The 26,227-nt window shown below is 43.8% G+C and overlaps 1 protein-coding gene across 1 annotated transcript in view; it reads right to left on the bottom strand.

The window, feature by feature from the left end:
• Positions 1-5,836: 5,836 nt before the first annotated feature.
• The window catches only part of LOC135497025 (metabotropic glutamate receptor 2-like), a 48,588-nt gene continuing 28,197 nt past the window's right edge, over positions 5,837-26,227 (bottom strand). The window contains exons 3-9 of the mRNA XM_064786682.1: positions 13,941-14,053; positions 13,244-13,455; positions 12,697-12,907; positions 9,696-9,820; positions 9,017-9,205; positions 7,352-8,614; positions 5,837-6,934 (exon numbers count right to left, since the gene is read on the bottom strand). Coding sequence (XP_064642752.1) covers positions 6,666-6,934; positions 7,352-8,614; positions 9,017-9,205; positions 9,696-9,820; positions 12,697-12,907; positions 13,244-13,455; positions 13,941-14,053 — 2,382 coding nt within the window. The 3' untranslated portion in view covers positions 5,837-6,665. The remainder of the gene's footprint in view (positions 6,935-7,351; positions 8,615-9,016; positions 9,206-9,695; positions 9,821-12,696; positions 12,908-13,243; positions 13,456-13,940; positions 14,054-26,227) is intronic.

Genomic DNA, 26,227 nt, shown 5'->3' on the forward strand with positions numbered 1-26,227 from the left:
GGTTTGGTGTCGTATTTACTGTTCTACTTTAATTTACCCTAAACAGACCACACTGACTTTTAAGTCCTTTAATAATGAAAGCAATGTTTTACTGGCAAATACAAATTTACAAATCACTGGCCAAACTGGATACTTTTAAACCACCCTGCAGGGCCTTATTCATGTCTTCGGGATGATTACAAAACAAATGGTTTCAAATCACGTGGAATTCTCATTTCAAAAATTTCAGGAGCAAGCAGTCTGTGCCAAAGATAGCATATCAGCTTCACCATGTCACTAATGAATGCTTCATCCCTGTATATTCTTTCTATACTCTGGTCTCCCTTTTCTGAATACAGAACAAAGTCACACCAATGCCTTTCCATAACTTTCAGCTGGAATTGTACCTGATAGTAATATTGGTGTGACTTTCTCAGGAGGAGCTTTCCATCATCATTTAGCTTAAAACATGCTGTATTTAGTTTTTGCTTTTGAATCCGGCCATTATCAAGTGCTGATCTCGAGTCTTTTGGTGCATGGGACTGAAGTAACTTCAATGTTTTTAGCTCACCTCTTAGCAGAGGTGAGCTTATCCCATACCGTGGCGTCCGTCGTCCGTCGTCGTCGTCGTCGTCGTCGTCGTCGTCGTCGTCGTCGTCGTCGTCGTCCGTCGTCGTCCGTCGTCCGTTAGCAGGGCACGTTTCGTAACTGTTAGAGCTATTGAGTTTAAACTTGGTACACATGTACCCTTATGTAATGACACCTTGGAGACCAAGTTTCGGTCCGATTCGTTTCATGGTTTGGCCACCAGGGGGCCAAACGTTAAAAGTGAAAATATGCAATATCTCCCTTAATAGTAGTCGGGAAATTTTGAAAAAAATATGGTAGGTACTTCTAGCAAAGGTGCATCATATATCCTCCGGGTTTTTGATTTGACCTCCTTTTCAAGGTCACAGAGGTCATATGGTGTAAATTGGCCGTTAGGATGTAACGATGGCACGTTTCTAAACTGCAATGGCTATTGATACCAAATTTGGTACACATTTACCCCTTAGTCAGGTGATCTTAGGGACCGAAGTTTGGTCCAATATGATTCACCACTTGTCCACCAGGGGGCAAAATCCAAAAACCTTAAAAATGTGATTATTCCTTAACTTCTTGCCCGATTGCCACCAATTTGATATCATGGGTACATCTAACCACCATACAGTATATGTCACACAGGTTTTTAATTTGACCTTCTTGTCAAGGTCACAGAGGTCAAATGGCGTAAATTCGCCGTCAGGCCGTAACTATGGCACGTTTCTTAACTGCAATGACTATTGATCACAAATTAAGTACACATGTACCCCTTGGTCAGGTGATCTTAGGTACCGAAGTTTGGTGCGATCTGATTTGCCGTTTGGCCTCCAGGGAGGGGGCCAAATCCTAATCTCTTCAAAATGCCATTATTCCTAGTAATGACTTGCCCGATTGGCACCAATTTTATATCATAGGTACATCTAATTCTAACAACCATTCAATGTGTCACCCGGGTCTTCTTTGATTTGACCTACTTTTCAAGGTCACAGAGGTCGAATGTATTGTAAATTGGCCATTTTGGGGAAATTGTAATTGCTTGGACCTACATCAAACCTAACACTACATGACACAATACCATGCTCTTTATCCATCTTTCCTCCACATGAGGTGAGCACAATGGCCCTGGCCATTTCATTATTTCTAGAAGCCCATCTGGATGGGTTTCTGATGGGTCATACGCTAGCCCATCTGGGATACAACCAAGTTCTGGCATAGCATTACCCAGAATCCAGTGTCTTCCACTCTGTATCCTGGAATGAATCCATGTTTGACTTTCAAATATTGTTCTCTTGCTGGACCTTCTTTCTCCAAACCTTGCTGCATCCAGAAACTGGAGTAACTTTTTTTATACCAGAGTTTCTCTCGAACAAATACTATGTGTTTTTCAGAAAGTTCGCCTAGTTGCAGGCTTTTACCAAGAGAGTATTGAGTTTTAACAACTGTGCAGTCAGCCTGAATATATGCTCCTGGTTCCAGACTGCCGACTCGCTTTGTCTTTGACTTCCTTGTACCATACATACCCTGGTCGTACCCGAGCTGGGGATGGTTCCAGACTGCCGACTCGCTTTGTCTTTGACTTCCTTGTACCATACATACCCTGGTCGTACCTGAGCTAGGGATGACACAGTTGTCTTTTAATTGCCATACCAGATTGTGAAGTGTTTGTTTTCGGGAGTCAGTCAGCTCGTAGTCTTGGTATGTGTGTGTCAACGAAGTACTCCACATGCTGCAAGACTCACCTTGACTCCCCATACCTAGATTTTTGAGAAATGTGTTGACACTTTCACTGGTGGTATTTCTCAGGTGAGCTGGTCGGGGATCATATGTTATTGTATTAAGACGATATTCTGACTGTGCCTTGGAATATTTGGCTTCATGTACAGCTTGGGGTGTTTTCCTTTTTTGTCCCTTGTTCCATTCACATGGTTTGTCTGTGCATGTTTTCGCATCATAGCCATGCTTCTTTACATGACTCAAGAGTGCCTATAGCCGTGCAGAAACATGGCTGCACCTCCCCAGTGCAGATGCTTTGCACTCACAACTGCTGTCAAGCACATATCCACTGTCCTCAGATATTGTCACATGTATGGTGGCTGCATGCATTGAGGGTAACACACCAGCCTTAAGAAAAAAACATTTGTCCTTTGAATAGCATTCCGCGAAGATGACGTCACTGCAGCTGCTGCCCTCTATTTCCCCATCGCTGAATTACAGGCAATGTCGGACAAACATGCGGTTTCGTAATGGATTCAGGCTTTCTAACTAGGGCAGTTAGATTCAATCTGGCACATGTCCGAGTGTTGGAAATGGGTATTGGTAAACAGAGAACTCAACAAATGAAGAACTAGAGAACTCAAATGATCGATTAGTTTTGCCTATAGTTCCACTATCGGCTGTAAGGCGGCGTTGTACTTAAGAACAACTTGTACATTTTTAACTTGTTGTCCTTTCCTTTTGTAGTCCATACAATGATGCAGAGTCCCTTCACCATCATGATTGGTGTGTAAGGAGATGTAGTCCCAGTGAAGCAGAGTCCCTTCACCATCATGATCGATGTGTAAGGAGATGTACTCCCAGTGAAGCAGAGTCCCTTCACCATCATGATTGGTGTGTAAGGAGATGTAGTCCCAGTGAAGCAGAGTCCCTTCACCATCATGATCGATGTGTAAGGAGATGTAGCCTACTCCCAGTGAAGCAGAGTCCCTTCACTATCATGATTGGTGTGTAAGGAGATGTAGTCCCAGTGAAGTTTTGTTCTGTTTGAATAAATATGATTGCTCAATGACTTTGATCTGACACTGTAATTAAAGTTTTGTTATTACATGTATGTGAATTTGATTGAAATGGTGCATACTGATATTTTGCACTTTTCTATATTCATATCTTTACTTCCAAATAAATAATTTTACTGAAGTCACAATATTTATTCTACTATTTTGAAACTACAATGCTATTTAGCCTACACACCAATTATGATAGTGAAGGGACTCTGCTTCACTGGGGCTACATCTCCTTACACACCACTCATGATAGTGAAGGGACTCTGCTTCACTGGGACTACTTCTCCTTACACACCAATCATGATAGTGAAGGGACTCTGCTTCACTGGTACTACATCTCCTTACACACCAATCATGATAGTGAAGGGACTCTGCTTCACTGGGACTACATCTCCTTACACATCGATCATGATGGTGAAGGGACTCTGCTTCACTGGGACTACATCTCCTTACACACCAATCATGATGGTGAAGAGACTCTGCATCATTGCATGGACTACAAAAGGAAAAGACAACAAGTTGAAAATTTACAAGTTGTTCTTAAGTACATCGCCGCCTTACAGCCGATAGTGGAACTATAGGCAAAACTAATCGATCATTTGAGTTCTCCAGTTCTTCATTTGTTGAGTTCTCTGTTTACCAATACCCGTTGGAAATACTTCATAATTGTTCTGAATATTTCTCTCTCTGACTCTATGGTATCATTCATGCTAAAAACAATGCAGGGTCAAAGATAATTGACTTTGAAATAAGCTCAAATGCGTAGAAATAAGTGTCGATGTCCGACTGTCACGTGACTAAAACGTCATCAATATCTTATTCAAATGACCTTTTGAGCTATAAATAGTAACGTCGCGGAATGCTATTGTCTTTAATATTCACTACATTCCCAGAATCAACGTACTGTTGTCCCTTCGTAAATGGCTTTGTAGTCATATGACTCAGGTCTGTGTCCTCTTTATTCATGTTATCTTTTTCTCCAACAACTTTAAATGCTATGGACTCCAGTAAGAAATGATGAAGCCATCAATTTCTAGAAAATGTGCATTTCGATTCGAAAACCTTACCGATTGATGAGAAAGTGACGTAGTCATTTGTCAAAAACAGCTAAAACATTATATGGTGAAATTTGACAGGAGTTACCCTTTAACGTTACTTTCTTTTTCAAGCATGGCTATGGTTGCAATGATGAAAGTTCACTTGATGATAGCCATGTACAAACAGTAGTAGGGATATTACGTGTGTTGATGTATTGTCTGACAGGCCTTTTGAAAAGAATCATCGTACTTGAGCAATGGTCATATTTGAACCAATGTATATTGTGATGAAAGCAGCTTAGTGCATAGAACTCCTCAAATTACAATTTTTTTACTTGATGCAGATGACTTGTGTTAGAGTTGCGTCCATCAGTAACTAGCAAGGAGCCGCTGTGGTGTAGTGGCTTGGACTCTCGACCAGCGGTCAAGAGGTCCCGGGTTCGATCCCCACTGTCGGCGTGAGACTGTAGGCTGGTCTATCTGTCTTACTTGCCTCTCTGCACCCAGGTGTATAAATGGGTACCGGTCAGAAATGCTCAGATTGTAGCGCTGGTTGAGCAGCTCATCTGAGGTCTACTGAAAGGTTTCAGGACAGACTGGGGTTAAACTGAAAGTCAGATGATAACCTATATCGTAGTTGATATCAGACTATAAACCCCAAACTTTAACTTTAAACTTTAACTTTTAGCAAAAAAGCGATGATAAAAAGGCAAGTTATTGTGTATGATAAAAGATTCTCATCAGGACCCAAATCAGATGTAAAAACGCCCTGCAAGCTCCAGTAGTTTCGACATGTGAGTACTCATGTGCCACCATCGGCCAAATTATGCTACTTAGTGACCTATGTTGTGACACCACATGGCAAAATCAGGAATCAAACCAGGCCAAAATTTGATCTCGCAGATGTCATTACATATGGGAACATATGGACTAAGTTGAGAGTTGATAGCTCCAATAGTTTGAAACCTGCCTTGCTAACAAATGACGAGAGACAACGACGAATGACGGACGCTGCGCCATAAGAAAATCTCACCTCTCTGTAGGTGAAGGCAATATATCGCACTTCTCAAGTTTTTGGGTTTGGTCCCCTGGTGGCCAAGTCAAGACATAGATCGACCGAAAGTCCGTGTCAGAGGTCATCTGCCCTAGTGGGTCATGTGTACCATGATTCAAGTTCATAGTCCAAGCTTGCAGACGGAAGACGACAACGGACGATCAACATGATGATTTTGATAATTTTTTCAGCAACAAGCTTGCTAAACCTTCATTTAAGGCACGAAATAACCGGGGATCTCCAAATTGACCACACTCGGAGCTCCGCCTTTAAACAGCGTGTCCCAAGATTGGAGGTTCCAAGATGGGGACCAAGATGTTATCAGCGGCGATCGAATGTCGGGTATGAATCGGAGATTGACAAAGGGTACGAACAAACACAGAGTATAACTTTAAGATATTTTATTGCACAAATAGTTATATATTACACCAATAATTCAATCTATGAAGTGGTTATATTACATATCATTCACTCGGGCTTGACCTTTCTAATATCACAGAATTAGCAGAATGGAACATCAGTCGCGTTGTTTTTAATGGTGGTACAATTAGGGAAATATATCACTTTTTGTGTTTTCGGTTTTAACCACCTGGTGGCAATATTAGGAATTGAACCGGACTGAATTTTGGTCTCCCGGAATATGAGGACATCCCTTAAACCTCATGGTCTATCCCCTTTTAACAAATACAGCTGGGGTATACCTTGATAAGATGCAGAAACCTTGGTGGTGAAGATGGAGGACTTCGCCTACCCTTATTTTCCCAAACAACAAGTAGGCCTATCTGTTCGACGGAATCAATCCTTCATTTAGGAAAATATACTTTTGACATCGTAGAACCTATTTTCCGCAAATTCAAATGTTGCATCACGATGGATATTATTCGCTAAATTTTCTTACCAAAGAGACAAGACAACCATTGAATATTCATAGGTTGGAGGTTCCAGACCTATATATTTGGCAATAGGGGGCGTGTTTTGAGATTTTTCTGCCAGTTGACTGAAAAGAGTGGAAATATCAACGTCTGTCCAATTGGTCGATTATCAAAAAGTTTCCGTGGTCAACTACCAGTTTACTTTTCACCATTTACTTGCCCGACTGTCCGGAATATCATATCTAAATTTCAGATTCACAACCCCACGCAGTATTTGATGCGACGCAGTCAAACATTGACAAATTAGCTGCTAAAAGGCTTAAAAAATCAATGGTGGCCTTGTCTCCTGACAAAATAAATATCAGTTTGACACTGTCGACCCTCTTTTCGCCAAATTCATGTCTTTCATTGCAATGGAGTTTTCCGTCTGAAAAGCACAACAACTATTGCTAGATGGGACGCTGAGATATTTCCCTCCCAGCTCGACTGCGATGCCAAGTGTCTTCGAGTGCCTGGGCGACGACGACTTGTCCGCTGGGCCCACGAAAGTCACTTGTGAAACATCCAAAGTGCTGGCCACCTTGCTGCCGCTGCTGTTCTGGAGACCCACCGAACTCGACCGGGATCGATCTGAAACGAGGCAGCACAAATATGTAAGACGCTTTTCGATTGGTGGATGTTTGACACGGGACGAACTTATGGCCAATCAAGGAACTCGAAACAAGACCAGGCCTCAGAGGGACACCTTCGTTGATGCAATCGCTGGGTTTGATATCGATGGCAGGTTTCTACGATCAACGATTTTTTTCATGTCGCCGACACCCGATGACCACCGCAACGAGCGATTATCACTGCATGCGATTTAAATCGCAAGTACATGTACATGTGGCAGAAATTTAAATCTATCGTTTTGCAAGGCGCTTTACTGCAAGGAACGGCGATTGATCAACCAGGTCAAAGCTTTGCAATATACACCCAGTGCCCTTTGTCTGCAGGAAGCGTACCGAATTGTCGGCAGTCGACGTACTTAATCCGAAGGACACTTACCTCCCAATACCTTTGACCCCAGGTCTCCATCCATGGTACTCTTGCTCCTGGTCCTATTCATCACAGCTTCTTTTGTATTCTTCTCTGGTCGGAACAGCACTACGTGAATCTTGGGTATAAACAGACAAGTAATGGCCACCGTCCCACTTATTGTGGTCGCAATGGATAAAGTCACCATGCGTATAATGTTACTATTTGATGTGAAAAATATAGGAATAAAAGCTAACCATATGATACAATTTGTGTAGTTTGTGAAGGCCAAAGTTCGTGTCTCGTTGAAACCATCCGGCGTTTTTCGCGTCATAATGGCGTAGACGGTAGAGATAATCAGCAGAACAAACGGATAGACCAATGCTATGAGAAACGAGAAACCCTGCGCCCCTTGGCAAACAAGGACCTTTTGGTAGCGCGTTGGATAGATATATGCTGTCCCTGGATGGTCAACCACCATCCAAACAGTCAATATGATCACTTCGATGATGCATAGCATTGTTATGATGAGTAACTGAGATCGTGGGCTGATGAATCGAGCTTTTTTAGCAGTTTTAAGAGCCGGATTGAAGATCCGCGCAATGCGGTTGCATTTGGTCAAGATGGCGGCGTAGCATATCGTGTACGCTGCGCCTAATAAAACACGTGTCAAAACACACACGACAACATTGGGCGTTGCCAGGAAGACGAAGGTAACACTATAGGAGAGGAAGATTCCCGCCAATAACACATGGCTGGACTCTCTCCCCGATGCTTTTACAACGGGTGTGTTATTGTATTTTATGAAGATAAACACCATGACGATTGTTGCCACAATTCCCAACAGAGACAACACGACCGCAACTATAGTAAGTGGATTAATCACAGGCATCATTTCCTCCGGTATAGACTCGCACTGACTCCGGTTGTAATTCGGCAGAAATCCTTCCGTGCAATCAACACACGTGTCCTCCGTTGGCTTGTATTGGTAATCCGTACAATTGACGCACACCCAACAACAATGGTCCGACTCGATGACCTTGACCGCTTGGTCTTGTGAGCAAGGCTCCGAGCAGACGGACGGCGGGAATGTTTGTGACAGATGGAGGAACTCCGGAAATAGTTCCAATTGCTCCGTGATATCGAACCCTGCTTGTGACGTAATGTTTCCGTTGAATTTCCCGATGTCCCGCCACTCAAACTCACCAACTTTGTTTTTACCGAACGACAGGATCCTGTAGTACGGTGGACCATCGATGCCGTTCACGAAAACGAACTCGTTACCAGCCGTATCTGGAGGGACGAAAAAAAGACAGGATTGAAGAAGCTTCATCAAAAAGTAGAACTTAGAAAATTTAGAAGAACAACCGAAGGATGGTTTATTTGAACGGAGACTCGAAACGACATATGTGCAAAAACTTTCCGGATCGAAGTTCGCTTTGGCTACTCAAAAGACATCAGTGATGTAGAGTATTAATAAAGACTAGTCTTTGTTCATTCTTGGTGAATTGCACATGAAACTCAAGTGCAAGACAGTCGGCCATTCAATCACGTGGTTACGCAATGTAAAATGAATATTCAAATTTTTGTGAACCAAAACAATCTAGACATGTATTTGTGACGTTTTTGCTATTTCCTTAACGAAGAAAATGCACATAGTAGTTTTGACGCCGACCCCTTTGATTCTATCTATACCTGTAAAGTTTATCATCTTGAGATAGTGGAGGAGAGTGTCTCCCTTGATTTTCTCCGGGGCCATTGCGGGACAGAGGGTGTTGCTCATCGGACCGCAGACGTCCCGGTGGATAGCCCTCAAGGCGTAGGCAAACGCGTAAACCGCATCTCGTACGTACTGGAGCTGGGAGTGGTTCTTATGCGAGTAATCTGTGAATTTGAAAAAAGCCACACAGACGAGTTATTAAAGAACTACATAGGGAAAACCTGGTGATGTCTATCAGACATCTTGTTAGAATGACGCCTATTAAATACAACTTGTTGTTCTTAGGAATTACCGTTAGGTTCGTAACACTTTGAAGCCAAGGCACGGACATTGCCTCTTAGCCCTTCAACTAGTTATCTTCAGGTGAATACTAGTAAAGTGCACATGGAACTGGGTGGTGTTTGATTCAGCTCTTATGATCATATTTCGCATGCAAACATGAATGATTTCGATAGATAGGAACGATTCCTATCGCCGCATTGTCGGCCTGTAACTGAATCTGCCCTCACTGGCTCCTGCCTTTACTCGCCCTTCAAGTAACAAAGTACAACAGCGATTACATGCAGCTCTCAATGATCTCAAGAGAGCGATTTGATATCTCAAATGTGATCTACCATCTCTTGCTGATTTCCAAGACTTTTTCTGTAATCTTACCGTCAGTGCCGTTCGTGTTCTCAATCCCGGTACAAAGCTCCAGCGGGTTGGTGAAGGAACAGTTGTACGCCGCCTGCCAGTACTCCTGGAACCAGGGGTTCTCGATGTGGGTAAACGGGTCGAGGCTGGAAAGAAACAGCGGTAGAATTCAGTCTCCTCAAATGAGTATTTCATCCGATACATGTATACCAGGTGCGGTAATAGCTCAGGAAAAGCCACGCTGTGGTTTGCATCTGCCAAATCTGGTCCTGTCGTCTTGTCTTTCTAGTGTTTTTTCATAAAAGGGACAACTCGGGCTTGAGATATGTTGGTTTTTCAAATAAAAAATCATGGGGACAAATAGAAAGAAAAAAAATTTCGAAAAAAAGTTTTCCCGATTTTTTTCTTCTTTTTTCCCCGAAAATTACAACTAATTAAGCTTTTTATGCACATGAGAACGCTTAAATCTGCTTCTTAGTATCCTAAAATGCCACTTTAGACTTTAAAACATAAGTCCCCGCTCTGTATGAAACCCTGAGAAGGTGAGTATTTTACCCCCTGCCCCCCCCCCCCCCCTCCGCAGAAACCGTGCCTGGTTGTCTCCAACAAACACCGCTCTGGTGAAACAGCCATTTCGTCAAAACCTCTCGGAAACATACCTCGGAATCGGCCAACATTTTACCTCCACGATCGCAGTGTTTAGCAAGACAAGCAATATTTCCAGTTCGATAACTATTCATTAAACTGTAGACAGTTGCACTCCGAATGCAGCGAATAGAAAACCTTCATGTGTGATATTTTGTGACGCGGAGAAGATTCTGCCCACAAAGCTCAACAACGCCTGTGTCGTGCTGCTCGTAATCTTACACTTACCACCAAAATCTCGACGACGGGAATCCAATTAAACGCCAGATATCCGTTTAGATGTGACACAAACCGCTTTTGATCAGGGTATGTATTCGATTGATGGATCGTATTCACGGTTTAATATCACCAGACAGCTGAACAAGACGAAAACCTGTTTACCATCTTTTAGATCTGAAGGAATATCTAATGAAACTGGCCATAAGCAATACCGGTACATTGTGTGTTTAGCCATGGGAAAATTGTGGTTGAACGGATATATTTCCTCTACATCTGACAAAAACGCGTGTGGGCTTCGGGGCGGATTATGCAGCCGTCATGTAAACCCTGCACCCCCCGGTCATGGGTTATAACTAATTTAGAATCGAATTAGTGTCGAGTTTTGAATGAACATGTTTTCCTATCCGTGACGAATTTCTGTCTATCAGAAAGATATGTCATGTCGAATATCTGTCGACTTCTTCACCATTCTGAATAGAAAGCAACTTACGTCAGCAGTGAAAAATCTGTGGAAGTGTGAAGACCTCTTGAAATTGTCAAATCCTTTACCATGGTAACCGAAAAATGCGAGTGTCGACTAACTGTCGATCGCCTGACCGGGGGTGGGTGGGTGGAAGGGGGATATATGGCTTCTTTTGACTGTTGCATTATTGAATATCACTTTGCCTCAAGACATTGTTTGCCAAGATTGCTTCTTAACAAGACGCCTTCCACGTCATAGTTATGCAACTGACAAACTAAAGGAAATGTTAATCGCTGAGGGGTTTGGCTTTGGTATATTTTGGTTTCCATGAGCTATTCAAGAGGATCATACATAAGTTAACCATAACATAAATTGTCATGCCACTCTCATTGTTTGCTTTAAAGGGACTATACAGGCGGCAGCTAGGTAGGCAAGATAAAGTCAGACGAAGTCACCAATAGGGGGCTCTCCTCTCTCTCAGTACGTCGAAACTACTTACGCTTTTATGAGGAATACATTCATTTCTGAATCAAACATGATCCAGTGTCCTTACTGTGCCTACCATCAACTGAAGATGGCCAATTTAACCCCCTGCTCCTGCCTATAGCCCCCTTTAATATTTCGAGACGGTAAACTAGATAAAACATGTTGCCGTGTCTAATATCTTAAATTCGTTGTCAGTAAGAAATTAACAATAATAATTTTAATGTACAGTATTTATATATAAAATCTTTACAAATAAAGACTGGGATGTATGTACGTAGGCGGCGACAGCAGGAAGTAGCAACAACTCGCCTTTCAAAGACCCTTGCCTGACTGGTCAATCAAATTGTCTCGACGTCCATCCCCATCCACCCACTAAGTGTGTGCTCCACGTAAAATAAGACCCTACATGATCGCCTTAAGACCAATTGCAACTAGTACAGGACGGTTTTATATTTGTTTATGATACGCCATCATGTTTACCCACGGGAAAATTACGGAGAGGTCTAAGATATGGAAATGATGAAGGAAACTGGCAGGACATTTTTTCTTTTCCTATCTAAACTGTATGGCACAAGAAGCGAGTGGGCTTCGGTCTTCGCCTTGCAGCAGGAGGTTTGCGGCCGAGAAGACAATTTCCCTGGGGTTTTTTTTCACGCAGTTGATAAGCAGTCGCCGAAACCGCTGATGAAAGCTTTAGGTTGACTGAGCGAACCAACGATGACTGGTAACGCATTATGAAAGGTATGATCGGTGGAAGACGCTGCCAAATAAACTTGTTCACCCGGATTGATTGTTTTTGATGGTGGCTTTGCAGTCCAGTACCATGTTTTCTTCTGAAGAAACATCGCTACGTCCGCCTTAACCGTAAAGTACATTAGGTACGAGTTGTCTTATAAATATCAGTGGGCGAGATGGAACGGTAGCTGGTCGTAGTGAAGACTTGACGGATGCCACCAATAGCAAAAGTCAATGGCGAAAGTCCCTCGCACTTTTGCTGATTTAAACCATCATGTTGCAGTTATGAAGTACGAAGGATATTATAGATCAATATAAGAACCATGTCTTCAGCAGCGGTAGACTTGTCTTCAATCAAAGCATTCGAGACCAAGTAACTGTGTTTCTTTCAACAAGTTTACAAAGTCGCTTCCGTCTACCAACGGGCTTTAACATTGCCGCGGTCATGTAGATTTGAATAACACGAAAACTCACCTTTGAAAATGCCTGTCAAAGCCGGGAATCTCCACAGCACGCGGCTGTACCGTTATAGCACCATCAACCACGTCCTCCACGCCGGAGACGGCCGCCAGCCGCCCGCTCCATCCATCACTCCCAATCCATGTAAACATTCCAACGACATTCAGCTGCTTGGCGGCTCGGAACAGCATTTTTGCTTGTGGGTAATCTGAGTAGACAATCACAACTGAAATATTAAGAGAAAATGTGTTCGGGGAAATTAAAAAATAGCCCATTGAAATAGGTTCCGATGCCTCTGGTTATGGAATGGGACAGGCCGTTCAATGGAAAAAGTACTGTGAGCATCGACCTCATGCTGATGACGGCGTCATTACTGAAGTACTGCGGACAAAGTAAAACATGTCAAAACAGAGGTTTTCGTCTGGACTTTATTCAATGTACCATGTATTTATCCAATTCGGTCTTTTTTAAAGTTCATCTGAAATATTGGGAAGTTTTCGGAAAATATTTTGCCCGCTAGTTTTGCCCCAGGAAAGCTTTCCATGGCCTCGTAATTCTTTACCTCTTGCATGATTTTTCTGCATCAACTGTCTCATGACGCCGATATAGTGTGCCATGGCCTCATCCGAGTCGCCCCTGAGGCTGGAGTCAACCTTAACCCTGGTGGCGATACATATCCCAAATGCATCAGCGAAGGTCTCCAGGGCACCCGACCCCTTGAGACCGTAGTTGGTGTCATCATAAACAATGGAGACGTACTCCCAGCCGAAATGCCTGAAAGCGAAGGTGAATGATACGACTTATATTTCTATGCAATTATTTTTCCTGCTCATATCACCGGGGACCTGCCCGGCGCCACGACAGCGACGTGTTGTCAAGTTGTCTGGCACTCGAGTGGATACACCACGAGGAGGTAGTTCTGGCGGTGAGCGGGTCTTCGCGGGAAATCTCTCCAATAGTTATAAAAAGTAGGCTCTATTTGAATGGGAACGTTGCCGATGTTACCGCTGAGAGGAAACACTTCGGCAGCGTGCTGTTTTCTCTCGAATATTTCCATTTTATGTGCTGACTTTTAGTATATAGATGGATGTTGTTAGTTCGTTCTAAACGATAGAATTTACGGCGCAAAACAAAGCAAACTGGCAAAGCAACATGGCGCAAAGCAAACTTTAAGATTTTGAATCTAGGTTCCTGCACTAACAATGAGACCAGCTACACCTGACCCGTTTAGTTTTTGATTCTATGAAAGTTTGACTTACTTGAGTATTCGAATGATGGCCAATGCCTGGTTAACATCAGAAGGAACTGTTCGTAGAAAGTAACCGAATTTCTCCGAGTTGCTGAGGTCGGGGCTGGTTGAGAGATAGCTAACCTGGAATTGAGGGGAAACGGTTTTAAAGCGACTATAACCCAAAGGACATGAAAGACCGAAGTGCCCCCGGGAGGCCTACTCTTTTCGGCGGTTTCGTCAGGGGCAGGTTTCGGGGAAGGCAGGTTTCGGGAATCTTTTCGCGCCTCCTAAGTGCACCCGAGGTTACTTCCGCGAAGCGAGTAGGCAATGCGTCGATCCGCATTAAGATGATCGCTGCACGAAGGCTTCACTTGGGTCCAGGTGTGATCGAAACCGGATAGCGTTATGATTCAGTCAGATTAAAAAATTTTCCATTTGATGTGCAATAATAATAGTCCATCGGTCCTCCAAATGACGACTCTGTATCTATCAGTCAGTTCTACGGAAACAACGCTCATGGGATCACTGGCTGTACACTGTAAAAACAAGGGTGCGTTCTGGCTACGGAGAATTTAAAAGTTATAGGGTGTTTTGGAGGAGCTTGGGGTGTCATAGGTTGTAGAGGTGCATATATGGCACCCCAATGCGCAGGAGAGGTGCCAATAAAGCACCCCATGTGTAGCAAACTGGAGCTACAGTCCAAATCACAAATGATATCCATCCTGCTTCGCGTCATTGACGCGCACGCCGAGTTGTGCGTCATTGTCGCACCAGTGGGGCGCTTATCTCTCACTGTTTTGCGTCGCGCGAGTTAAGCGCGACGCAAAACAATGACGCGAATTTAGGGATGACAATAATGAGATATGGACTGTACCTGTATTGATATAATTGTGAGTACGAAAAACCGAATCAAGATGCATTATAACCTTGTTATTCCCTCTGACACTGTTACAACTCAATTTCTCTTTTCGATTATCCAGTAAGAAGAGCCGGAAGCTACATGTAGTTATCGTCGAGCCGAGTATCCGATTCATAATCGATAAATGATGATATATATGGATCTATTATGTTTGTAACTGATCAACGTATGTACGCTATAACGGTTATGTCAATATTGGCGTCGGTTATATATATCACGTTAAAATTAACCCACCATTGATTGGGGGCACTTTTTCTGTTGACACAGCGACGAACTTTAAAGAGGGAAAGTATTTTAAAGCTTTTAGCTGTTACAGCCAGCCACTCAACAAGTTGGCAATTTACCCTAGTATCAGTATCTAGGCATCTCAGTACCAGATTTTCATTTTTCTTCGTAGAAAAAAAAGATCAGATGGAAGAAGAATTCATTATCAAATGGAATTTAATGAATCGAAATATCAAATGTCAACTGATGTTCGTCAAATTCACTTCTACCTTGAAGATTTTTTTCCCAGAATGCATTTACATATTAGAGAAATACTCCAAATTAATTAACAGTCACGTAACGCGGACGAATTACGACAACTATCAAACACATCCACCAATCATAAAGCATACACCGGTAAGCGCGGAATCAGAATACTTGTCACATAATACCTCATTATTTAGGCGTTACCATGACAACGGTGGTGATTTGCAATTAAAACGTTTTGCAAAATAATGGAAATTTATCGAGACAATTAATTGTCATGGGTGAAAACTATTCCCGAGTGATAAAAGAAGTAAGTGGAAATTTATAGGAAGTGAATGTGAAACCTCTCGATATATCACGATAACATTACGTACGAAGCGACTCTCGCATATTAACAACGGAAATAATGAGTGCGGGCGGATAAGATAGTATCGTCGAGAGAATAATTTGTGCAAATCATTTAATTCTGCAACAAATCAGATATGTTTCTGACCCAGATACAAACTTTGCACAATCTGTGTAAACTATAAAACACACTGCACACTACGTTTTAATTCAGAACAACGGGCAAGCCGTATACCGGGAGTGCGTAACGATGCGTTCATACGGCGAGTGAAAAGGTTAAGAACCAGAGACCTCTTCATCATCTTGACCCACAATGTATTGACATTGCTCAGCTTCGAGAAAACGCACGTATGGGCGGAGGCCACGGAGGCAGTACCGCTGGAAGTTCAGTAATCCTCATCATCGGATAGTGAAATCATGAATTGGGCGTATTCCTTGTTCTAATTGGATTCCGTTATCAATTACATTGATTAGCTCTATTCAAGGGCGTTGCAATAGAAAGGGGGATCAACAAGAGTGGTAGCAAATTGGTTCCCAACGCCACCGCTTTAAGCCGGGTTTACAGCGGTGGCGTTTGGAACTAATTTGGACTGGTTGAACACGGGTCTATCGAAGGACACAAAATATGCCTTCTGTGACGTGTATGAGAAGATGAGCGAGCAGGGGGCGGGGGGGGGGGGTGGCTATTATCATACACAAACACAAGCCAAACCGACCTGTTTTACTTTTGCATGATTCTACTCTTAAAAGCCATTGTTTCAGAGACTTGAGACCTGGCGATATAGTCTCTGAAACAATTAAAGCGGTGGCGTTGAGAACCAATTTGCTACCACTCTCGTTGATCCTCTTTAATTGCAACGCCCTCGAATAGAGCTAATCAATATACTTGATAACGGAATCCAATTAGAACACGGAATACGCCCAATTCATGATTTCACTCTCCGATGATGAGGATTACTGAACTTCCAGCGGTACTGCCTCCGTAGCCTCCGCCCATACGTGCGTTTTCTCGAAGCTGAGCAATGTCAATACCTGGGCCACTGATATTTTATATACGTGTACTTGGAGAACACGGTCAAATAAGATGTTTACTTTAAGCGAGTTTCGTTCGAGCAATACAATGCCCTTCTCGCGTTTCAGTCGGTATCTGAGCAAGATGCACCATTAAGCATGTCAAGTCATACACAATTTTCTAAATGAAACTCTATTGCGGGCTTTGTTGTCTATACATGTTCATCATGGTGCAGTGAATCTATAAGCTAACTGATCCGCGCCGGACTTCTGAGCAGGAAATGAGACGGTACATTTTCTCGGGCGGTGAACATGTAAAAAGTGAGCTCAAGCGCTGGTCGGGGAAAATTCCCCCTAAGTTCGTAGAGATAGCGGTTCAGAGGGGGCTGCATGCGGATGCCTAGGACGGGTAAAAAATATCTCAGTCTGGTATTGGGGTTAAATAGGCATGTTTTCCAATGTTCTTCGCACTTCGTAATAACTTCGTAATCAGTTGATTCTAACTTAATCACGACACACTGACCGATCGCTGTCATCATAAACTTGATAATGTGTCATTATATAAACATGATGATAGCTATCAGATATGAGGTGATCTGGAGGTCGTCCAGAAACCATTACAAGACTCTTCAGCGTTCGCATAAACATGATTATTTCTTTTGGTAGCATGATAATTTTCGCCTCGTGATATTTAGGTTTTAGCGTACTTTCGTCCTGAACATCATAGTATTCCCTTTAAACCTAGCCGGGTGGTCAATATGGCGTACGGTATGCAGTCAGTACATGTAAATGGTTACGACATTGTTGAATTTGTTCCAGTATATTGTATATTGCGTACGATCGGGGTGCTAAATATTTTTATCAATTCAACTCATTATAGTAGTATGCTGTTTTTCTTAACCAATTTTAGAGAAATATTAGATGGACGTTGTTGTCAATTGTTGGCCCATTTGTGTCAGGTGAGAAATTTCCCAATGCACAAAATCAATGCATGTTTTCATTGACGTATGAAGTCCTCATAAACTCGTTTAACCAACGCCACTAAACCAGAAAGGCTGAATCGACCGAACAACTAGTTTGCCTTTTTCCTATTTACCCTTCTCACGATAGAGAGCCAAATGGCGAGATGCGGACTGATGCTACTTTCTGAGAAAAGCCTTTGGTCCGCACACGTTTGGTAAACTAGATAACATCTTTATGGTTTCTTGTCCGAATAGCCCGTGGTCGCACGTTCGTAAACTAGATAACATCTTTCTGTGGTCTTGTCGAGTGTAGGATAAATGTAATTTAAGAACCTGCTTCTGAGTATCATGACTGAGAATTGAGTGTTAGATAAATTAAGCGAGACTGTGTAGTCAATAAGCTGATAGAAGGGCCATTCATCTTGCTAGCACTATCATGGTGATAGCGACAATCGTGGGTTTGCCTGTGCATAAGGGCCTAGCTACTTGTAACCTGACTACCAAGTTGACCTACGAGCTCGTTCCGCGGATGTGTGTACATATAGTACGGATAGTGCTGTACATCCGTGGCGGTTCGTTTTTCATCTTGGGTCAGAAAAATAGTAATGCAGTTATAACCTGTGCCGTATAGTCATGGTAGTACAGTAAGCATTCATGTTCCTTTGCTCAAACATGGTACATGTATACATCATTTGTACCTGTCTATACTATATACGGCAATGTTGAAATTTGTATTCAGGATAACGTATTTACACAATTGAAAATTTTTGATGAACGGTGTTGAACTTATTAAACATAATGAGCATATCAACGACGACGACGACGACGACGACGACGACGACGACGACGACAACAAAAACAACAACAACAACAACAACAACAACAACAAGCGACTGGCACGCCCCTGTCCGGGTGCGGGAGCTGCAATATCGCCTATAGATTAGTTCGGAAAGTATCAGCAAGAATGCCCGAAAGCCGCAATAAAGCGGCACCGCACTTGATATTTCATTGGCGGGATGTCAAACGGATTATTGCTGTCACAGAATCAAGTTTAGAGTATCCGAAGTCGCTTTGTAGTCTGTCCAATATACACGCGTAAAAGGTTTGATCAACGACATTGCTCTATTACACGAATATCGTGAGACCAATTATCACTATACCATATTTCGAACCTGGTTATTCCCGGGCGATGGCTACAACTGATTATTAATCACCCTGTCCGCCATTTGGATGTTTGGCAATAAGAGGAAGCAATGACAACGCTGAAGTGAATGGTTGTCATACTACAAAGCCTACACCGATTGTCGCAAGGAGATAATAGTCAGTTGATCTGACAAAATCCATCCGGTGGAAAGCAGTGGTCAGTATTCGCGTCTCCGGCGTACAGAGCCGGAGAAGTAAACATTAACCCTGATTTCCTCAGGATGGTCAAAACCGTTATCGAATCAAATTAGGGTCCCGTTGAACTAACATAACTGTTGTGTTGTTGACAAAATGTCCAGCATAATTAGTCCATGTTTCCCCAAAGCAGAAATTAATGATGATTCCTGCTATCGGCATGCCAGAGGAAGCGCTGGATATGCACGACCGGTGTGACAGCGGATATAGTCCCCCTGGAGTCATAGTCCGATAGCATTGCATTTGACCAATTAAGCAGCATGATCTATTGTACCGCTAACACTAACCAAAACATTTAGCAATGCGGGCTATTGTTACACGGACTATCAGCCGTAGGACTACTATCCCCGTCACACCGGTGTTAGCAGTCAATCGAGAGGTTCATATTTTAATCCGAGGACGCGAATGAGAATTCGAACGAGGTGATCTTTTTCACTGGTTGATATCAGCAAGGCAGGTTGATTGTTTTGTATTATCGTTTCTAGGCATACCATACAGGCATATCGCACAGTTTCATTGCATTACTGCAGCAGGCAAGGTGCCATCCGGCCACCTCGTTCTATCCTGGCCTCAAATCTGAATCTCTCCACTAGGAAGCCAATTACAAGTTTTAACTTGGAAATACTTCCTGCTCAATGTTTGAACGAGTTAATGACTATTCGGCCGTGGTGAATATCCAAGCGTTGTTTTTGCCGACACCTCGTTATCTCCCCGGTTCTATGCGTCCTGGGTTGGGGCTGGTATGAGGCCAGTCTCGGGTGGAGCACCGAGGTGTTGGCTTACGTTTTAGCTCCAACCTCGTAGTGTTTGGTGAGGCAATCAATAAATCCAGCGAGGTATCACTTCCAGCTAAACTTTGAATTGTCCTCAGTCAAAATTTCTGGGTTACAATTGATTGTATTTTGCGCTTAACCTCCGAGCTACTCACAGTCTTCGCCTCTTCAATAGGGCCGGCCACTTTTTCCGGGGGACCTTTTCTGTTTCGCGATGCATCACTGGCCAACTCATTCCTCTCTCATGGAATTACTCTGGGAACCCCAGAGTTCACAGCAGATCACTAGGCCGAGAGGAAGAAGCTATTAGAGTGTCAGTCCAATCGTCCAACCGGAAAAAACATCAATTTTGTCATTTCATCCTAGAGTGCACACTTACGGACTAGAGGTTATTCGGGAGGATTTCTAGGTACAGAAGTAGTCTTCCATGGAATGGGTCGGAGTTGGTTGGATTATCAAAGCTGTTTCTGTCGAACATTAGATGAACGTCGAGCCTGATATGCTCACGGGCGTGGATTTGGGGATCCTACCGCAGCGGACCGGTGAAATTAAGAAAAAAAACCTCCCAAAAACCTAGAACTCCAAACCCTAAAATTGTCATGGTCATAACCCGTCAAATAATCTCTGAATTTTTATGCCCCGGGTGAGGTCTTCCTGCCCTGGACATGGGTTCGGTTGAGATATAGGAAAAAAATATGACGGTTGATGTCTAAAGGAAAATGGCTTAACATCTGTCAGTGGTGTGTAGCCTCCGGCGACGGGAAGATATTTCCCGTGGATGGCCTTGTGCGTGCGAGAAATAACGAATAATGCTATTTTCTACAATCTAAAAGTTTGGACGAAATGGAAAAGTCGTTTGATCGTCATTATGCTCCTGTAAATTTAATTCAACAAAAATACTTTCATAACGAAGCTCTGCCATATACATGACTGTACGTTGTCCCAGCGCATAAGTTCCCGACAGGTGGCCACTCGCAGTGTGTTGCAACTTTCGGCCAATCACGTGGCGGACTGTAATGGGGCAGACTAACTGGTACCGCACAAATGATAAAACTCCTAATGGCATTAAGTATTAGGCCGGGTCTATTTGGCAAGCCGCTCGCCGAACAGGCATCTTTTTTTGTCCTGTTGGGAGAGCCGCTTGCCAAACAGCACTAAAAAGCCACCCTGTTCGGCAAGCCGGGCTTGCCAAATAGGGCAAAAATACTACCCTCTTTGGCGAGCCGGAGAGGTTACAACATGTTGGCCAATCTGAGAGCAGTGACGTCATATTCGAATTTATATGCGCATATTTAACAATGGCCGACTTCCCGCTCTCGATTCAATTTCTGTTACTAAACTCGGGTTTTGGTCAATAATCCATGAAGAAGCATGTACATGTACATGACTGTATGGATTTACAAAAAAAGTCATAAACGTGATTTAACTGATAAGCATGTTAAATGCATTAGTGTGCATTTCTAAAGGCGTTTCACTGTAACACCAGTGTTGCTGACCGTGTTGCTGTCGGGGTAGGACTGTATAATTACTCAACTCTAACTCTTGTAATTCAATAAAACTGTCTATATTCATCTTCTCATCATAATATTCAGGTTTCTTTTCTTCATGTGCTCACAGCATCTCAGATGTCCTCCATCATTTTTTCTCAACACACTCCCCCCAGTGCTGCCACCTATGCTAATTACCTTGAACTACAGTGTGTCCCAAAAAACTAAACTTATACAGGTTGTCCCAATGCGACATACTCCCCTCTGAAATCTGAGCACCGAAAATTTCACGCTTACTGCAACACTGGCTAAAATATTGAAACGAATTATGCGAAATACCAACTGGCAAATATCGCTTGAACTATTCTCTCTACTCGTACTCCACAATTCGAATAAAGTATTTACTAAGTGAACGAAACCCTTAGTTGTATTTTCTTGTATATGTTGTAGTTCTCAATGCTCATAGAATGTCTCTAGTCACAATACTCCACTAACATTGGCTAATCTGGATCTGAATCGCTTTCAACATCCTCTGGCACAATGGTGGTCTCCAATAGCCTCAGCTTCTGTACTGGACGTCTCATCAATCCCGATTTCGTCTTCACCAGTACTGAGCGCACAAGACCGTCTCGTCCTGGAAAGATCTCCTCCACTCTTCCAAGCTTCCAATCCAGCTTCCTGGTGTTGTCCTCAGCGACTAGAACAACGTCTCCCTCATGAAGGTTATCTCGAACCTCAGTCCACTTCCTCAGTTGGTTCAGCTCAGTCAAATACTCCTTCGTCCATCGATTCCAAAAGATCCTTGACAGGTGCTGATTATAGGCCCATCTCTTGCTCACTGCGACGGTAGTATGGCCTGCCAATGAGGCATCAGGCAGAACTTGTAGGCTCCGGCCAATCATCAGGTGTCCTGGAGTGATAGGCGACCAATCCTCTTTGTCTGCAGAGACACTAGTCAGGGGTCTAGAATTCAGTTGTGCTTCGATGTCCGAGAGTACAGTCTGCATCTCAAGGTATGTCAGGTGTGCTTTCCCAAGCACTCTCCTCAGTGGTTTCTTGACGCTTTGCACGAGTCTCTCATAGAATCCTCCGTGCCATGGGGCTCTCTCCGTGATAAAACGCCATGTTATTCCCTTTCCTGTTATCTCCTCATTAAGCTTGTTCTTTCCATTCTTCTGTTTGTAAAGAATCCTCAGCAAGGTGTCTGCCTTTTTGAATGTCTTTGCGTTGTCAGAGAGAATGAATACACATTTCCCTTTGCGATTCATCATGCGCTGCAGCCCAGCCATGAACTCTTCTGTAGTAAGATCTGGTGTGAGTTCCAGGTGCACTCCTCTAGTCACCATACACGTGAAGATCAGAATGTAAGCCTTCGTTGTCTCATCTCTGGACATCTTTACGTATAAAGGTCCTGCATAGTCTAATCCTATGTGCGTGAAAGGAAGACTCATGCTCACTCTTTCCACAGGCAGCGGCGCCATCTTTTGCTCAATCTCCTCTGGATCCTTACAAGCCTTGCACTTGTGAAGAATGCGTCTCACTTCCTGTCTCCCATGAATAAGCCAGTACTTGTTTCTCAAGAAAGCCAGGGTTTGTGCTGGTCCTGTGTGTAGGTTAATCTGGTGGTAGTACAGAACTAACTTATCCACAAATCGGTTGTGAGCAGGCAAGATGATGGGATGCTTAGTTTCCTCCGGCAATGGGGCGTAATGAAGACGACCTCCCACTCGCATCACTTGATCCTTCTCGTCCCACTCTGGGCTCAATGGAGCCAGTTTACTCTCCATGGTGACTTGTCGTCCGGCTTTCAATTCCTCAATATCCTCCTGATACTTGAGCGATTGAGCCCATCTGATCCAGTGCAGCTCCTCCTGACGTCTGTCATTGAGAGTTGTTCCTGGAATGCTTTTCTCCTTGTCAGTTTCTCTCCCCTCGTTTTGATCTCTCCCCTCCTTTCGGGACCTATGGATCCTAATCCAACTCCTCGCTCTGCTCATTACCCTGATGAACTTCTGGTATGATGAGAATTTCTCAATGTATTTCTCAGCAGCAGCAATATCCGTCTTGGCTACAGCAGCAATACCAATCTGACGAAGTTTGGGCTTGGCTTTCGAGTCAGCTATTTCCTCATCCTCCTTCTTGCTCTTCTCTTGTTCTGGCCACTGTTCTTCACTTTCAGTCAGGAAGGATGGACCATTCCACCACAATGAAGATTCAACCAGATTCTCAGCAGTAAGTCCTCGGGAACAAAGATCCGCAGGGTTCCATTTTCCTGGAACATGTCTCCAGTTGCAGGGTGGCACTAAGTTCTGAATCTCAGCTACTCTGTTTGCGACAAATGTTTGCCATTTGTATGGTGGCTTGCTTAACCAGTGTGTGACAACCTTGGAATCTGTCCAGCAATTCACTGAAGCAATCGGAAGCTTGAGCTCTCTTTCCACATACTTTGTTAACCTTGCTGTCACCAGTGATGCCATGAGCTCCAGTTCCGGGATGCTCCTCCTCTTTCCCAGGGGTGCTACTCTGGTCTTTGAGCTGAGTAGAGCAACGTGACGTCTCTCAGTTGAATCCTGGCTAGTCAAATAGACCACTCCTCCGTATGATGTCTCACATGCATCTCCAAAGCCGTGTAGGAAATATACTGGATCCTGGAAGTCAGCAGGCACAATACACCTCGGTATCTTGATGCTGTCCAGTAGTGTCACTTCAGATTTCCAGCGTTTCCACTCCTCCTCTATCTCCGATGGTAGCGCGTCGTCCCATCCTCCAGTTGTGACCCATGATTGTTGGAAAATTTGCTTAGCCTTGAGTACAAAGGGCGATAGCATGCCAAGTGGATCATAAATCCGATGGAGTTGTTTCAACACACTTCTCCTGGTCTCGATCTCCACATCCTCCATTTTGTCAACAAATGAGAACATGAGAACATCCTCCTTGGGTCGATATCTGACTCCCAGCGCCTTTGTTGAGATCTCTTCGCCAACCATCTTCTCTGTGAGCTCCGACGCGATGTCTTCCTTGGCAAGACCTGACAAAACTCCTGGTTTGTTGGATAGAAACTTCCTCATGTTCCATTCCGGGCTCAGAATCTCCTTCAGTCCAACTGCCAACTCCGCCACCTCATTATCCTCCTCATCTCCACTCAAAATATCATCCACGAAGATATTCTCCTCAATCTCTGCAGCAGCTTTTGGGTACTCCTCACGATGTGCCGCGACATGATCTAGCACAGTTTTGATGCTTGAGAATGGCGAAGACGTTAATCCGAAGGTGACTGTGGTCAATCTGAAAACTTCCGGCTCCTTATCCGTGTCCAAGTCTCTCCATAGGAATCTCTGGCTATCTCGATCTATCTCCTTCATACTTACCTGGAGGAACATCTTTTCGATATCCGCTATCAATGCAATTCTGTGGCGCCTGAATCGCATCAAAACTCCAGGAAGGTCAGGTTGCAGGGCAGGTCCTGGTAATAAGGTGTCGTTGAGTGATACTCCATCCCGGCCTCTCATCGATCCATCGAAGACGATTCTAACCTTTGTTGTCGTCTTGTCCTCTCTCACTACTGGATGATGGGGCAAGTACCACACACTACGATCCTCCGGCTCCTTTTCCTCATTCACTCGTTCCGCTCGACCTTTCTTGATCAACTCATTGATTTGCTCCTGGTATCTCGCTGACAATGTAGGATCCTTTTTCAGTCTCTGCTCCAGACTACCAAGTCTCCTCATTGCTTGTTGTTTGTTTGATTTCAGAATTTTATCCTTCCACTCCGGATGTTTCAACAATCCTGTCTCATAACCATCCTTGATCTTGATTGTTTTCTCCTTGTGCTGTCTCAGGGCTTCAGTCTCAAGCTCTGAGAGGTGCTGGTTTTTCTCATTTGGTAGGATCCCTATGTGCTCCGTCTCCCAGTGCTTGGTCGCGATGTCTATCTCGCTGGACAGTTGAAATGTTGAATGATTGACTGGCAACGTTGTGTGGCTTTCCTGATCAGCGGGACAGGTTCCGGACACGATCCAACCAATGTGACTCCTCTGCGCTGAAAGACTGTTTCCTGATCCAAAGACTCTCTTATCCTGTAAGATTTTCATTGAATCCTGGATTCCTAACAGAACATCCACCGATTGACGTTTTCTCGGGAACTCATCAGCTATCTGGAGGTCTCTCAGCTGTTCAATCTTTGACAAATCCTCATTGACTTCATTGATATCAGCACATGGATTTTCTAGAACATAGGCGATGATTTCGAACGTCTCTCCCTTCCATTTGGGTAGTATGCTCGACAAATGAAACTTGACTCGTTGGGTATCAAGTGTCATGACCTTTCCTCCTGCTAAGGTAAACTCTGCTGCAACTGGTTGACCATGCAGCTGCAAACTCCTTGCCATTCGCTTGCTGACAAATGTGGCTCCACTCCCTGAGTCAAAGAGAACTCGTCCATGTGCGACTGCATTCCTCGACTCCAATTTCGCTAGGCCTGTCTGTAACAGTACTTCACCATCTGTCTCTCTGGCTTTCACGAAGTAGTGGGGTGATTTCACGGTCTCCTCAGGCTTGTTACCATCTCCACTTGTCTCCTTTTCGCTCGATGTTTCCTGGTTGCTCCCAGTCTTGTTTCCTCCTTGCTTGTCGAAATGTAAGAGTGTGTGATGCTTCCTCGAGCAATTCTTACAGCTAGATGACCGACATGCATCCACAAAGTGAGTAGTCCGCAAGCAGTTGAAACATGCCTTTGACGCTTTCACTTTCTCAACTCGCTCTGACACAGGCATCGACTTCACTGTTGGACAACTTGATGAGAAGTGCCTAAGTTGACAGAATATGCACGATTCCTCCTTGTTGGGTTTCGGTGTCCTCTGAGATATCTGAAGAGCATGACCTGTAGGCTTCTTAGATTCCTTCTGGTAATCCTTAACCCACTTCTTCTCTTTCTCCTTCTCCTTCTCGGG

This window comes from Lineus longissimus, chromosome 12, assembly GCF_910592395.1.
Source record: "Lineus longissimus chromosome 12, tnLinLong1.2, whole genome shotgun sequence".
NCBI classification, from domain to species: Eukaryota; Metazoa; Nemertea; class Pilidiophora; order Heteronemertea; family Lineidae; genus Lineus; species Lineus longissimus.